The sequence below is a fragment of the Coregonus lavaretus genome, assembly GCF_964263955.1.
Source record: "Coregonus lavaretus genome assembly, chromosome: 22".
Lineage (NCBI taxonomy): Eukaryota > Metazoa > Chordata > Actinopteri > Salmoniformes > Salmonidae > Coregonus > Coregonus lavaretus.
The window spans coordinates 3,865,241-3,881,561 of record NC_140009.1 but is presented as its reverse complement, the minus strand read 5'-3'; the positions used below and the strand labels follow the sequence as shown (position 1 = coordinate 3,881,561).

Sequence of the window (16,321 nt, the reverse complement as noted above, 5' to 3'; positions counted from 1 at the left end):
GTGTGTGTAGTTTATGAGCGTGGTGTGTGTAGTCGTGGTGTGTGTAGTCGTGGTGTGTGTAGTTTATGAGCGTGGTGTGTGTAGTCGTGGTGTGTGTAGCTGTGGTGTGTGTAGTTTATGAGCGTGGTGTGTGTAGTCGTGGTGTGTGTAGTCGTGGTGTGTGTAGTCGTGGTGTGTGTAGCTGTGGTGTGTGTAGTCGTGGTGTGTGTAGTCGTGGTGTGTGTAGTCGTGGTGTGTGTAGCTGTGGTGTGTGTAGTCGTGGTGTGTGTAGTTGGGGTGTGTGTAGTCGTGGTGTGTGTAGTCGTGGTGTGTGTAGTTTATGAGCGGGGTGTGTGTGGTCCGGTCAGTGGTCAGTACCTTGGCAGTTGGGGTAGGAGTGGAAGCCTGATCTACACTGCTCACAGCGCGGCCCCTGGAACTCTGGACGACACACACACCGTCCAGACACATCACAACCCTCTGGGAGAGAACCCACACTGCTACAGCCACACACTGATGGCGGAAGAGAGGGGGGAGGGAGAAGGAGAGAGGGGAGGGAGAGAGGGGAGGGGGGAGGGGGAGAGGGAGGAGGGAGGAGGAGGAGAGGGAGAAAAGGGGAGAAGGGGAGGGAGGAGGGGGAGAGTGGAGAGGGGGGAGAGGGAGGAGGGGGAGAGCGGAGAGGGGGGAGGGAGCAGGAGGAGAGGGAGGAGGGGGAGGGAGGAGGGAGGAGGGGGAGAGTGGAGAGGGGGGAGGGGGAGGGAGCAGGGGGAGAGAGAGAGAGAGAGAGAGAGAGAGAGAGAGAGAGAGAGAGAGAGAGAGAGAGAGAGAGAGAGAGAGAGAGAGAGAGAGAGAGAGAGAGAGAGAGAGAGAAAATGGAGGAACGGAGTAGTTCAGGACTTGCAATTCAACATTTCCAAAAATGAGTTTCTACGTAAAAATAGCAGCAACTTTAGAACGTCCCTAAGTAACTCCTTTCCTAAACAGACAGACATTATTATGGAGCTGTAACGTCCACGGTCCTGGGGCAGCTTTCAGACAGTGTTTTTGTAGCCAGTGTTTGGCAGACAGACAATGACGTTGGCACAGTGGTAACAATGTGTTGGCTGATAGTCACGTTGGCAGAGGGGGTAGTGATATGTGTGAGTGTGTGTGTGTGTGTGTGTGTGTGTGTGTGTGTGTGTGTGTGTGTGTGAGTGTGTGTGTGTATACAGTATATATACTCACGTTGGCAGAGGGGGTAGTGATATGTGTGAGTGTGTGTGTGTGTGTGTGTGTGTGTGTGTGTGTGTGTGTGTGTGTGTGTGTGTGTGTGTGTGAGTGTGTGTGTGTGTGTGTGTATACAGTATATATACTCACGTTGGCAGAGGGGGTAATTGAAGTAGCCTGGGGTACACTGGTCACATGAATAACCCTGAAAGCCTTGGCGACACTGACACTGCCCCGTCAGAGTGTCACACCTACCGTCCTGGCACCCCGGGCCAAGGCACTGACAGGCTGGGAAAGGACACACACACTGGGATTACACAAACATAGGGATTACACACAATTAACAAGTGTTTGTGTGTGCGTATGGGAGTGGGGGGAATCTGTGTGTGTGTGTGTGTGTGTGAGGGGTGGTGGTTGTGTGTGTGTGAGTGTGAGTGTGTGTGTGTGTGTGTGTGTGTGTGTGTGTGTGTGTGAGTGTGTGAGTGTGGGGGTTGTGTGAGTGTGTGAGGGGTGGGGGTTGTGTGTGTGTGGTGTGTGTGTGTGTGTGTGTGTGTGTGTGTGTGTGTGTGTGTGTGTGTGTGTGTGTGTGTGTGTGTGAGAGTGTGTGTGTGTGTGAGTGTGTGAGGGTGGGTTTGTGTGTGTGATAAACTGGGTGTATTGTGGCTGTCTTTGTATCTTGTGCCTATTAGTTTATGGAATAAAGGAATTTGTTGGAGTGTATATTTGAGTTTTTAAAAAAAACTAGCTACCCAGAACAAACTGTAAAACACCCTAACTACCCAGAACAAACTTTAAAACACCATAACTACCCAGAACAGACTGTAAAACACCCTAACTACCCAGAACAGACTGTAAAACAACCCTAACTACCCAGAACAGACTGTAAAACGACCCTATCTACCCAGAACAAACTGTAAAACAACCCTAACTACCCAGAACAGACTGTAAAACACCCTAACTACCCAGAACAGACTGTAAAACACCCTAACTACCCAGAACAGACTGTAAAACACCCTAACTACCCAGAACAGACTGTAAAACACCCTAACTACCCAGAACAAACTGTAGAACAACCCTAACTACCCAGAACAAACTGTAAAACACCCTAACTACCCAGAACAGACTGTAAAACACCCTAACTACCCAGAACAAACTGTAAAACAACCCTAACTACCCAGAACAAACTGTAAAACACCCTAACTACCCAGAACAAACTGTAAAACTCCTAACTACCCAGAACAAACTGTAAAACGACCCTAACTACCCAGAACAAACTGTAAAACAACCTAACTACCCAGAACAGACTGTAAAACACCCTAACTACCCAGAACAGACTGTAAAACACCCTAACTACCCAGAACAGACTGTAAAACACCCTAACTACCCAGAACAAACTGTAGAACAACCCTAACTACCCAGAACAAACTGTAAAACACCCTAACTACCCAGAACAGACTGTAAAACACCCTAACTACCCAGAACAAACTGTAAAACAACCCTAACTACCCAGAACAAACTGTAAAACACCCTAACTACCCAGAACAAACTGTAAAACTCCTAACTACCCAGAACAAACTGTAAAACGACCCTAACTACCCAGAACAAACTGTAAAACAACCTAACTACCCAGAACAAACTGTAAAATAACCCTAACTGAATAGTTGCATTTTTTATTTCACCTTTATTTAACCAGGTAAGCCAGTTGAGAACAAGTTCTCATTTACAACTGCGACCTGGCCAAGATAAAGCAAAGCAGTGCGATAAAAACAACAACACAGAGTTACATATGGGGTAAAACAAAACATAAAGTAAAAAATACAACAGAAAATATATATACAGTGTGTGCAAATGTAGTAAGTTATGGAGGTAAGGCAATAAATAGGCCATAGTGCAAAATAATTACAATTTAGTATTAACACTGGAGTGATAGATGTGCAGAAGATGATGTGCAAATAGAGATACTGGGGTGCAAATTTGCAAAATAAATAACAATATGGGGATGAGGTAGTTGGGTGGGCTAATTACAGATGGGCTGTGTACAGGTGCAGTGATCGGTAAGCTGCTCTGACAACTGATGCTTAAAGTTAGTGAGGGAGATAAGAGTCTCCAGCTTCAGAGATTTTTGCAGTTCGTTCCAGTCATTGGCAGCAGAGAACTGGAAGGAGTGGCGGCCAAAGGAGGTGTTGGCTTTGGGGATGACCAGTGAGATATACCTGCTGGAACGCAGACTACGGGTGGGTGTTGCTATGATGACCAGTGAGCTAAGATAAGGCGGGGATTTGCCTAGCAGTGATTTATAGATGACCTGGAGCCAGTGGGTTTGGCGACAAATATGTAGTGAGGGCCAGCCAACGAGAGCGTACAGGTCACAGTGGTGGGTAGTATATGGGGCTTTGGTGACAAAACGGATGGCACTGTGATAGACTACATCCAATTTGCTGAGTAGAGTGTTGGAGGCTATTTTGTAAATGACATCGCCGAAGTCAAGGATCGGTAGGATAGTCAGTTTTACGAGTGCATGTTTGGCAGCATGAGTGAAGGAGGCTTTGTTGCGAATAGGAAGCCGATTCTAGATTTAACTTTGGATTGGAGATGCTTAATGTGAGTCTGGAAGGAGAGTTTACGGTCTAATCAGACACCTAGGTATTTGTAGTTGTCCACAAATTCTAAGTCAGACCTGCCGAGAGTAGTGATTCTAGTTGGGCGGGCAGGTGCAAGCAGCGCTCGATTGAAGAGCATGCATTTAGATTTACTAGCGTTTAAGAGCAGTTGGAGGCTACGGAAGGAGTGTTGTATGGCATTGAAGCTTGTTTGGAGGTTTGTTAACACAGTGTCCAATGAAGGGCCAGATGTATCCAAAATGGTGTCGTCTGCGTAGAGGTGGATCTGAGAGTCACCAGCAGCAAGAGCGACATCATTGATATACAAAAAAAATTGAGTCGGTCCGAGAATTGAACCCTGTGGCACCCCCATAGAGACTGCCAGAGGTCCAGACAACAGGCCCTCCAATTTGACACATTGAACTCTATCTGAGAAGTAGTTGGTGAACCAGGCAAGGCAGTCATATGAGAAACCAAGGCTATTTAGTCTGCCAATAAGAATGCAGTGATTGACAGAGTCGAAAGCCTTGGCCAGGTCGATGAAGACGGCTGCACAGTACTGTCTTATATCGATCGCGGTTATAATATCGTTTAGGACCTTGAGCGTGGCTGAGGTGCACCCATGACTAGTTCGGAAACCAGATTGCATAGCGGAGAAGGTACGGTGGGATTCGAAATGGTCGGTGATTTGTTTGTTAACTTGGCTTTCAAATACTTTCGAAAGGCAGGGCAGGATGGATATAGGTCTGTAACAGTTTGGATCTAGAGTGTCACCCCCTTTGAAGAGGGGGATGACCATGGCAGCTTTCTAATCTCTGGGGATCTCAGATGATACGAAAGAGAGGTTGAACAGGCTAGTAATAGGGGTTGCTACAATTTCGGCTGCTGTTTTTAGAAAGAAAGGGTCCAGATTGTCTAGCCCAGCTGATTTGTAGGGGTCCAGATTTTGCAGCTCTTTCAGATCATCAGCTATCTGAATTTGGTTGAAGGAGAAGCGGGGGGGGGGGGCGGGGGGGAAGCATGGCCAGCCGTAGCAAAATGCTTATTGAAATTCTCGATTATCGTCGCTTTATCTGTGGTGACAGTGTTTCCTAGCCTCAGTGCAGTGGGCAGCTGGGAGGAGGTGCTCTTATTCTCCATGGACTTTACAGTGTCCCAAAACTTTTTGGAGTTAGTGCTACAGGATGCAAATTTCTGTTTGAAAAAGCTAGCCTTTGCTTTCCTAACTGATTGTGTATATTGGTTCCTGACTTCCCTGAAAAGTTGCATATCGCGGGGGCTGTTCGATGCTAATGCAGTACGCCACAGGATGTTTTTGTGCTGGTCAAGGGCAGTCAAGTCTGAGGAGAACCAGGGGCTAAATCTGTTCTTTGTTCTGAATTTTTTTAATGGGGCATGCTTATTTAAGATGGAGAGGAAAGCACTTTTAAAGAACAACCAGGCATCCTCTACTGACAGAATGAGTTCAATATCCATCCAGGATACCCGGGCCAGGTCAATTAGAAAGGCCTGCTCGCTGAAGTGTTTTAGGGAGCGTTTGACAGTGATGAGGGGTGGTCGTTTGACCGCGGACCCATTACGGACGCAGTCAATGAGGCAGTGATCGCTGAGATCCTGGTTGAAGACAGCGGAGGTGTATTTAGAGGGTAAATTAGTCAGGATGATATCTATGAGGGTGCCCATGTTTACGGATTTAGGGTTGTACCTGGTAGGTTCCTTGATAATTTGTGTGAGATTGAGGGCATCTAGTTTAGATTGTAGGATTTCCGGGGTGTTAAGCATATCCCAGTTTAGGTCACCAAGCAGTACGAACTCTGAGGATAGATGGGGGGCAATCAATTCACATATGGTGTCCAGGGCACAGCTGGGGGCTGAGGGTGGTCTGTAGCAAGCGGCAACAGTGATAGGCTTATTTCTGGAAAGGTGGATTTTTAGAAGTAGAAGCTCAAACAGTTTGGGCACAGACCTGGATAGTATGATAGAGCTCTGCAGGCTATCCTGTCCCCTGTAGCTCAGTTGGTAGATCATGGCGTTTGCAATGCCAGGGTTGTGGGTTCGTTTCCCACGGGGGACCAGTGTAAGTCGCTCTGGATAAGAGCATCTGCTAAATGACTAAAATGTCAAATGTATCTCTACAGTAGATTGCAACTCCGCCCCCTTTGGCAGTTCTATCTAGACGGAAAATGTTGTAGTTGGGGATGGACATTTCAGAGTTTTTGGTGGCCTTCCTAAGCCAGGATTCAGACACTGCTAGAACATCAGGGTTGGCGGAGTGTGTAACTCAGTGAATAACTCAAACTTAGGGAGGAGGCTTCTGATGTTAACATGCAAGAAACGAAGGCTTTTACAGAAGTCAACAAATGATAGCGCCTGGGGAGTAGGAGTGATACTGGGGGCTACAGGGCCTGGGTTAACCTCTACATCACCAGAGGAACAGAGTAGGAGTAGAATAAGGATACGGCTAAAGGCTTTAAGAACTGGTCTTCTAGTGCGTTGGGTACAGAGAATAAAAGGGGCAGATTTCCGGGCGTTGTAGAATAGATTCAGGGCATTATGTACAGACAAGGATATGGAAGGATATGAGTACAGTGGAGGTAAACCTAAGCGTTGGGTAATGATGAAAGAGATAGCATCACTGGAGGCACCGATTGAGCCGGTCTCCGCGTGTATGGGGGGTGGGACAAAGGAGCTACAGTGAGGGGAAAAAGTGTTTGATCCCCTGCTGATTTTGTACATTTGCCCACTGACAAAGACATGATCAGTCTTTAATTTTAATGGTAGGTTTATTTGAACAGTGAGAGACAGAACAACAACAAAAAAATCCTGAAAAACGCATGTCAAAAATGTTATAAATTGATTTGCATTTTAATGAGGGAAATAAGTATTTGACCCCTCTGCAAAACATGACTTAGTACTTGGTGGCAAAACCCTTGTTGGCAGGTCAGACATTTCTTGTAGTTAGCCACCAGGTTTGCACACATCTCAGGAGGAATTTTGTCCCACTCCTCTTTGCAGATCTTCTCCAAGTCATTAAGGTTTCGAGGCTGACGTTTGGCAACTCGAACATTCAGCTCCCTCCACAGATTTTCTATGGGATTAAGGTCTGGAGACTGGCTAGGCCACTCCAGGACCTTAATGTGCTTCTTCTCGAGCCACTCCTTTGTTGTCTTGGCCGTGTGTTTTGGGTCATTGTCATGCTGGAATACCCATCCACGACCCATTTTCAATGCCCTGGCTGAGGGAAGGAGGTTCTCACCCAAGATTTAACGGTACATGGCCCCGTCCATCGTCCCTATGATGCGGTGAAGTTGTCCTGTCCCCTTAGCAGAAAAACACCCCCAAAGCATAATGTTTCCACCTCCATGTTTGACGGTGGGGATGGTGTTCTTGGGGTCATAGGCAGCATTCCTCCTCCTCCAAACACGGCGAGTTGAGTTGATGCCAAAGAGCTTGATTTTGGTCTCATCTGACCACAACACTTTCACCCAGTTCTTCTCTGAATCATTCAGATGTTCATTGGCAAACTTCAGACGGGCCTGTATATGTGCTTTCTTGAGCAGGGGGACCTTGCGGGCGCTGCAGGATTTCAGTCCTTCACGGCATAGTGTGTTACCAATTGTTTTCTTCTTGACTATGGTCCCAGCTGCCTTGAGATCATTGACAAGATCCTCCTGTGTAGTTCTGGGCTAATTCCTAACCGTTCTCATGATCATTGCAACTCCACGGGGTGAGATCTTGCATAGAGCCCTAGGCCGAGGGAGATTGACAGTTCTTTTGTGTTTCTTCCATTTGCGAATAATCGCACCAACTGTTGTCACCTTCTCACCAAGCTGCTTGGCGATGGTCTTGTAGCCCATTCCAGCCTTGTGTAGGTCTACAATATTGTCCCTGACATCGTTGGAGAGCTCTTTGGTCTTGGCCATGGTGGAGAGTTTGGAATCTGATTGATTGATTGCTTCTGTGGACAGGTGTCTTTTATATAGGTAACAAACTGAGATTAGGAGCACTCCCTTTAAGAGTGTGCTCCTAATCTCAGCTCGTTACCTGTATAAAAGACACCTGGGAGCCAGAAATCTTTCTGATTGAGAGGGGGTCAAATACTTATTTCCCTCATTAAAATGCTAATCAATTTGTAACATTTTTGACATGCGTTTTTCTGGATTTTTTTGTTGTTATTCTGTCTCTCACTGTTCAAATAAACCTACCATTAAAATTATAGACTGATCATTTCTTTGTCAGTGGGCAAACGTACAAAATCAGCAGGGGATCAAATACTTTTTTCCCTCACTGTATCTGAGGCAGGTTGAGTGACATGACAATTAATAAAAAAATTGATCCCCTGCTGAAATAACAACTAAAAATAACAATAGCTATACAATGAGTGTACAAAACATTAAGAACACCTTCCTAATATTGAGTTGTACCCCCTTTTGCCCTCAGAACAGCCTCAGTTCGTCGGGGCATGGACTACAAGGTGTCGAAAGCGTTCCACAGGGATGCTGGCCCATGTTGACTCCAATGCTTCCCACAGTTGTGTCAAGTTGGCTGGATGTCCTTTGGGTGGTGGTCCATTCTTGATACACACGGGAAACTGCTGAGCGTGAAAAACCCAGCAGCGTTTCAGTTCTTGACACAAACCGGTGCGCCTGGCACCTACTACCATACCCCGTTCAAAGGCACTTAAATCTTTTATCTTGCCCAATCACCCTCTAAATGGCACACATACACAATCCATATCTCAATTGTCTCAAGGCTTAAAAATCCATCTTTAACCTGTCTCTTCCCCTTCATCTACACTGATTGAAGTGGATTTAACAGGTGACATCAATAAGGGATCATAGCTTTCACCTGGATTCACCTGGTCAGCCTATGTCATGGAAAGAGCAGGTGTTCGTAATGTTTTGTATACTCAGTGTATATAGGGAGTAGAAAATAACATGGCTATATACAGGAAGTACCAGTACTGAGTCGATGTTCAGGGGTACCAGGTAATAACATGGCTATATACAGGAAGTACCAGTACTGAGTCGATGTTCAGGGGTACGAGGTAATTGAGGTAGATATATACTGTACATATAGGTAGGGGTAAAGTGACTAGATAATAGACAGTAGCAGCAGCGTATGAGGTGAGTGTGTGAGTGTGTGTGTGTGAGTGTGTGTGTGGCGTCAGTATGCAAGTGTGTGTATATTATGTGTGTGGGGGCGTATGTAGTGTGTGTGTGTGTGTGTGTGTGTGTGTGTGTGTGTGTTGGGCTGTCAGTGTAAGCATGTGTGAGTGTGTCGGTAGAGTCTAGTGTGTGTTGAGTCAATGCAAGAGAGTTAGTACAAAAAAGGGTCAGTTCAGGTAGTCTGGGTAGCCATCTGATTAGCTAATTAGCAGCTTTATTTAGACGTCTTGTGGCTGTTCAGGGTCCTGTTGGTTCCAGACTTGGCGCACTGGTACCGCTTGCCGTGCTGTAGCAGAGAGAACAGTCTATGACTTGGGTGGCTGGAGTCTTGGACAATTTCTTGGGCCTTCCTCTGTCACCGCCTGGTATAGAGGTCCTGGATGGCAGGGAGCTCGGCCCCAGTGATGTACTGGGCTGTACGCAGTTGCCATACCAAGCGGTGACGCAGCCAGTCAAGATGCTCTCGATGGTGAATCTGTCTTATCTGGTATTTGTGACCGCCGTGACAAGTAGACATATGACTTGACTTACTCTGGCAGTTGAGTCCGTGGTGCCCTGGTGCACAGCCGTCACAGCGGTCCCCAGTGAAGCCAGGTTTGCAGATACAGGTGCGGCTACGTGGATCTGGACGGCAGGAGTTCCCCTCCGTACCCGCAGCACTGCACTCACAGTCTACACAGAGACAGAGACACACAGAGATAGCCATGGTTAGACTTGACATTGCACACAGTCTACACACACACACACACACACACACACACACACACACACACACACACACACACACACACACACACAAGAGATACAGAGATAAGAGAAAGCATTTATATCACACACTGTACTGTAGCCAGATTAGACTCGACATTGTTTGGTTCTGCAAAATCACATTCCATTCCATTATCAGGCCAAAACAAGAAGGGAGAGAATGCTGGGAGATATTAATACATGTCAACACAGACAGAGAATAACGGAATGATGACAGTCTCGTCTATCTGTAGGATTTATCACCGTTTCAAATAAAAATGACAAAATAAAACATATTTAAAAGCCTTACTGATGATTTCTCCGGCAGGTTTAGCCTCTCTGTTGTTGTTGTTGTTGAGGTAGGTTGCTATGGCTGCCAGAAACACACATGAAACAAGTTATAGTAGTGGTCACCTTGAGAGAGGGTTCTTAACAATCCTGGGCTGTTGCTAAATTGTAGGATCTGTTTCCCGGACATAGATTAAGCCTAGTCCTGAACTAGAAAGCTATTTCAATAGACATTCTCCACTGTGGATGATTTTTACTCCAAGACTAGGCGTAATCTGACTCCCTAAGGACTATTTCCAGTTTTATGTCCCTTCAACTCTGCAGCCAAAGACCCTTATCTGAGGACCATAAAATGATGCCTGTTGTGGATACTTAGGTAACTTCAGAGAGCTAAAAATGCTGCTCTCAACTACAGTACTTACGGTAGCAGTCTGGGAAGTTAACGTATCCCTCAGCACAGGAGTCACACTTCTGTCCTGTGTAGTTGGGCTTACAGTAACAACGACCCGTCAGATCCTCACAGGTACCATCTGTGAACTCTGACTGGCACACACAGGCTGCAGAGAGGAGGAGGAGGAGGAGGAGGAGGAGGAGATGGAGAAGGAAGAGGAAGAGGAAGAGGAAGAGGAAGAGGAAGAGGAAGAGGAAGAGGAAGAGGAAGAAGAGGAGGAGGAGGAGGAGGAGGAGGAAGAGGAGAAGGAGGAAGAGGGAGAGGAGGAGGAGGAGGAGGAAGAGGAGAAAGAGGAAGAGGAGGAGGAAGAAGAGGAGGAAGAGGAAGAGGAGGAGGAAGAGGAGGAGGAGGAGAAGGTGGAGGAGGAGGAGGAGAAGGAGGAGGAGGAAGAAGAGGAAGAGAAGGAGGAGGAGGAGGAGGAAGAGGAGAAGGAGGATGAGGAAGAGGAGGAAGAGGAGGAGGAGGAAGAGGAGGAGGAAGAGGAAGAGAAGGAGGAGGAGAGGAGGAAGAGGAGGAGGAGGAGGAGGAAGATGAGAAGGAGGAGGAGGAGGAGGAGGAGGAAGAGGAGGAGGAAGAGGAGGAGGAAGAGGAAGAGGAAGAGGAGGAGGAAGAGGAGAAGGAGAAGGAGGAGGAGGAAGAGGATGAGGAAGGGGAAGAGGAGGAGGAGGAGGAAGAGGAAGAGGAAGAGGAAGAGGAAGAGGAAGAGGAGGAGGAGGAGGAGGAGGAGGAGGAGGAGGAAGAGGAGAAGGAGGAGGAGGAGGAGGAGGAGCAGGAAGAGGAAGAAGAAGAGGAGAAGGAGGAGGAAGAAGAAGAGGAGAAGGAGGAGGAAGAGGAAGAAGAAGAGGAAAAAGAAGAGGAGGAGGAGGAGGAGGAGGAGGAAGAGGAGAAGGAGGAGGATTGAGGAAGACAATCATCTATATCATTCTGCTGTTGTGTGACAAACATAACTATCAGGAAAAAAAATATTGGCAAGATCTAACAATTCAGCTACAATGCCACAAGGGAAAAATGTAATATTGTCTTTCAAATAGACCAATCAACATATATTTTTGCTGTCACTCACGGGAGCAGGCCAATGGGGAGTCCAGAGGATGGTCAGGTGATCTGTAGTAGGTGGGGACACAGCGCTCACAGTTGACACCAGTGGTGTTATGCTGGAAGAGGGAAACATTCATATAACACAGGATTACAATGAGTCGATGACATACAACACAGGATTACAATGAGTCAATGACATACAACACAGGATTACAATGAGTCAATGACATACAACACAGGATGACCCTCAGTACAGCAATGTAGGACACAGTGCAGATGAAACGGAGCTGGTGTAATTGAATAAGGAGGCTATAAATGAAAGTTGATTAATTAATTGATATTTTTGATTGATTAAACAAATGTAATTTCACTTGTCTACTCCATGTCTTTCGCTAGCTTCTGTAATCATCTTGGTGTTGATAAAATTGTACCTGACACTCCATGCAGACTCCACCCCCAATGTACTGTCCCTGGATGTTGATGCTAGCTCTCCTCTGGTCTACCACGGGGTCGTAGTAACAGTCAAATGAGTGGCGGTTACAGTTACATGCTGAAAAAGAATCAAACATCTGTCAGTACACTAAATACATACAAGATCAATCAAGAACTTTAAAAAAAAATTAGAGTTTTCATCAAGATCAATACAGAACTTATAAAATGAGAGATGGGTCAAGATCAATCAAGAACATAAAATTAGAGGTTGATCAAGATCAATCAAGAACTTCAAAAATTGAGAGATTGATCAAGATCAATCAAGAACATAAAATTAGAGGTTGATCAAGATCAATCAAGAACTTAAAAAATGAGAGATTGATCAAGATCAATCAAGAACATAAAATTAGAGGTTGATCAAGATCAATCAAGAACTTAAAAAATGAGAGATTGATCAAGATCAATCAAGAACATAAAATTAGAGGTTGATCAAGATCAATCAAGAACTTAGGAAATCAGAACCATCCCTAAGCTACAGTGAAACAAACAGATAAGACAAGTAAGAAACACTGACACACATTACAAGGAAAACATCTAACTTCAGCTTACTCTAAAATCCGGTCACCATAAGAATGACATGTGTATCAACATAGACAAAAATAGTCACAGACGACAACACAAATGCAGAGGACATGCTGAAATAACAGAGCAATTCTCCGCCTGGGGGGGGCGCAGGCTGCCTGGGGGGGCGCAGGCTGCCAGGGGGGGCACAGGCTGCCTTGGGGGGGGGCACAGGCTGCCAGGGGGGGGCACAGGCTGCCTGGGGGGGGGGGCGCAGGCTGCCTGGGGGGGGGGGGGGGGGGGGGGGGGGGCACAGGCTGCCTGGGGGGGGGGGGGGGGGGGGGGGTGCAGGCTGCCTGGGGGGGGGCGCAGGCTGCCTGGGAGGGCACAGGCTGCCTGGGGGGGGGGCGCAGGCTGCCTGGGGGGGGCGCAGGCTGCCTGGGGGGGGGGCGCAGGCTGCCTGGGGGGGGGGCGCAGGCTGCCTGGGGGGGGGGGGGGGCAGGCTGCCAGAGCCCAGGAGAGAGGGGGACGAAAGGAGGACAAGAAGAAAAAGGAGAGAAACCGAGAGAGAAAGAGAGAGAGAACCCTACAGTGAGCAAGGCTAGAACAATATCAGACTGTTCTCCCTGCTACCGCACGGCAAGCGGTACCGGAGCGCCAAGTCTAGGTCCAAAAGGCTCCTTAACAGCTTCTACCCCCAAGCCATAAGACTCCCGAACAGCTAATCATGGCTACCTGGACTATTTGCATTGTCGTCGTCGTCGTCCCCCCCCCCCCCCACTCCTTATTTTACGCTGCTGCTATTCTGTTTATTATCTATGCATAGTCATGTTAACTCTACCTACATGTACATATTAACTCATCTAACCTGTGCCCCCGCACATTGACTCTGTACCGGTACCCCCTGTATATAGCCTCCCTACTGTTATTACCTCCACTAACACATTGACTCTGTACCGGTACCCCCCTGTATATAGCCTCCCTACTGTTATTACCTCCACTAACACATTGACTCTGTACCGGTACCCCCCTGTATATAGCCTCCCTACTGTTATTACCTCATTTTACATTACATTTTAGTCATTTAGCAGACGCTCTTATCCAGAGCGACTTACAGTTAGTGAATACATATATTTATTTATTTTATACTGGCCCCCGTGGGAAACGAACCCACAACCCTGGCGTTGCAAACGCCATGCTCTATCAACTGAGCTACATCCCTGCCGGCCATTCCCTCCCCTACCCTGGACGACGCTGGGCCAATTGTGCGCCGCCCATGAGTCTCCCGGTCGCGGCCGGCTGCGACAGAGCCTGGATTCGAACCAGGATCTAGTGGCACAGTTAGCACTGCGATGCAGTGCCTTAGACCACTGCGCCACTCAGGAGTAACACATTGAGGAGTAACACCTCCACTAACACATTGACTCTGTACCCGTACCCCCCTGTATATAGCCTCCCTACTGTTATTACCTCCACTAACACATTGACTCTGTACCGGTACCCCCCCTGTATATAGCCTCCCTACTGTTATTACCTCCACTAACACATTGACTCTGTACCGGTACCCCCCCTGTATATAGCCTCCCTACTGTTATTACCTCCACTAACACATTGACTCTGTACCGGTACCCCCTGTATATAGCCTCCCTACTGTTATTACCTCCACTAACACATTGACTCTGTACCGGTACCCCCCCTGTATATAGCCTCCCTACTGTTATTTTACTGCTGCTCTTTCATTATTTGTTATTTACATTTTTTACTTATCTATTTTTTACTTTGCACTTATTTTTCTTAAAACCGCATCGTTGGTTAAGGGCTTGTAAGTAATAATTTCACTGTGAGGTCTACGACCTGTTGTAATCACACAAAGTAATCAGGTTGTGCAGTTTAGTAGGCCACATTTCTGAGTAAAAACATATAGGAAAAATAAAACTAACACTAATATGACATCAAACAAGACCTAAAGACATCTCTGAAATATCTGTATCTCTGAAATATCTCTGGCAGACAATCCTTTGAGGTGATTCTAGACGTGTTCTAGACCTAAAGAAATATCTCTCAAATATCTATAGACGTGTTGTGAGTTTTAAAGCCTGAGGTAGCTGTCTGGTCTGACAGGCGTTCCAGAAGATGAGAGACATCGTAGAAGACGTGGTGATAAACAAATAAAAGAAGGTCCAGTCTCAGTCTCATCCCAACCAAAGCTATCATTTCCAGAGCAGCTGGAACGAATTAATGACACGTCTTGTCAAAGCCTTTTCTCTTCAACACACTCTTCAAAGCAGAAGAGGAGGGACAAGCCTTTGAAAAAAGTACAGCTCAGGTTTCTCAGTACCTCCACAGTTTCTCAGTACCTCCACAGTTTCTCAGTATCTCCACAGTTTCTCAGTACCTCCACAGTTTCTCAGTACCTCCACAGTTTCTCAGTACCTCCACAGTTTCTCAGTATCTCCACAGTTTCTCAGTACCTCCACAGTTTCTCAGTACCTCCACAGTTTCTCAGTACCTCCACAGTTTCTCAGTACCTCCACAGTTTCTCAGTACCTCCACAGTTTCTCAGTACCTCCACAGTTTCTCAGTACCTCCACAGTTTCTCAGTATCTCCACAGTTTCTCAGTACCTCCACAGTTTCTCAGTACCTCCACAGTTTCTCAGTACCTCCACAGTTTCTCAGTACCTCCACAGTTTCTCAGTACCTCCACAGAGAAACAAGACAGATAAATGGTAAAGTTCTCAGCAGGGTTGGGGTCAATTCCATTTCAATTCAGGAAGTAGTGAAATTTACCAAATCAGTTTACTTCCTGAATTGACTAAATTTAAATGGAATTGACCTCAACCCTGGTTCTCAGGGCCTTCTGGTGTTCTTGTCTTTTACCCCATCCTAGTGGACTGAGGGGTTGACATAGAATGACCCTAATACTAAGATGAAGGAGAAATACAGATAAACTCTGTATCTACATCGTTCTGGCTTTCCTCACTGCTGCTCTGCTATCAGTCGGAGCTGGAAATAAACCAGACCCCTAGGTTGAACTACAGCAGACCAGACAACTAGTTGAAACAGCAGACCAGATCAACTAGGTTGAACGACAGCAGACCAGATCAACTAGGTTGAACGACAGCAGACCAAATCAACTAGGTTGAACGACAGCAGACCAGATCAACTAGGTTGAACAACAGCAGACCAGATCAACTAGGTTGAACGACAGCAGACCAGATCAACTAGGTTGAACGACAGCAGACCAGATCAACTAGGTTGAACGACAGCAGACCAGATCAACTAGGTTGAACGACAGCAGACCAGATCAACTAGGTTGAACGACAGCAGACCAGATCAACTAGGTTGAACAACAGCAGACCAGATCAACTAGGTTGAACAACAGCAGACCAGATCAACTAGGTTGAACTACAGCAGACCAGATCAACAGCTGTTTTTTTCTGGAGGAGAGAGAATAGAAGAAAACAACTATTTCAGGAAGCATTAGGATTAGATTAGATTAGATTAAGGGGAGAGCGAGAGGCGGATATCCGACATCCCGACCATTGCAAAAACCAAACACAGAAACCCACACCACTGCTTGGCTTGGCAGCTCCATTTGACCCAATCCAGACCTTAGATAAAGCTATTTTTACTGAGTCTGAGAAAAGTTGTGAGGTCTATCAGTTCTTATCAGCCTTCAGCAACAGAGAGGTGGTAGTAACCTTAGACATATACCCTTATAGAGACAGACAGAGAGAGAGAGAGAGAGAGAGAGAGAGAAAGAGAGAGAGAGAGAGAGAGAGAGAGAGAGAGAGAGAGAGAGAGAGAGAGAGAGAGAGAGAGAGAGAGAGAGAGAGAGAGAGACAGACAGAGA

The 16,321-nt window shown here is 46.6% G+C and overlaps 1 protein-coding gene across 1 annotated transcript in view; it reads right to left on the bottom strand.

Moving 5' to 3' along the window:
• The window catches only part of lama5 (laminin, alpha 5), a gene marked incomplete at its 5' end in the record, with an annotated part of 129,042 nt that overhangs the window by 111,622 nt on the left and 1,099 nt on the right, over window positions 1–16,321 (bottom strand). The window contains 9 exons of the mRNA XM_084186664.1: window positions 358–492; window positions 1,336–1,473; window positions 9,485–9,625; window positions 10,008–10,070; window positions 10,408–10,542; window positions 11,500–11,590; window positions 11,906–12,024; window positions 12,627–12,749; window positions 12,845–12,949. Coding sequence (XP_084042790.1) covers window positions 358–492; window positions 1,336–1,473; window positions 9,485–9,625; window positions 10,008–10,070; window positions 10,408–10,542; window positions 11,500–11,590; window positions 11,906–12,024; window positions 12,627–12,749; window positions 12,845–12,949 — 1,050 coding nt within the window. The remainder of the gene's footprint in view (window positions 1–357; window positions 493–1,335; window positions 1,474–9,484; window positions 9,626–10,007; window positions 10,071–10,407; window positions 10,543–11,499; window positions 11,591–11,905; window positions 12,025–12,626; window positions 12,750–12,844; window positions 12,950–16,321) is intronic.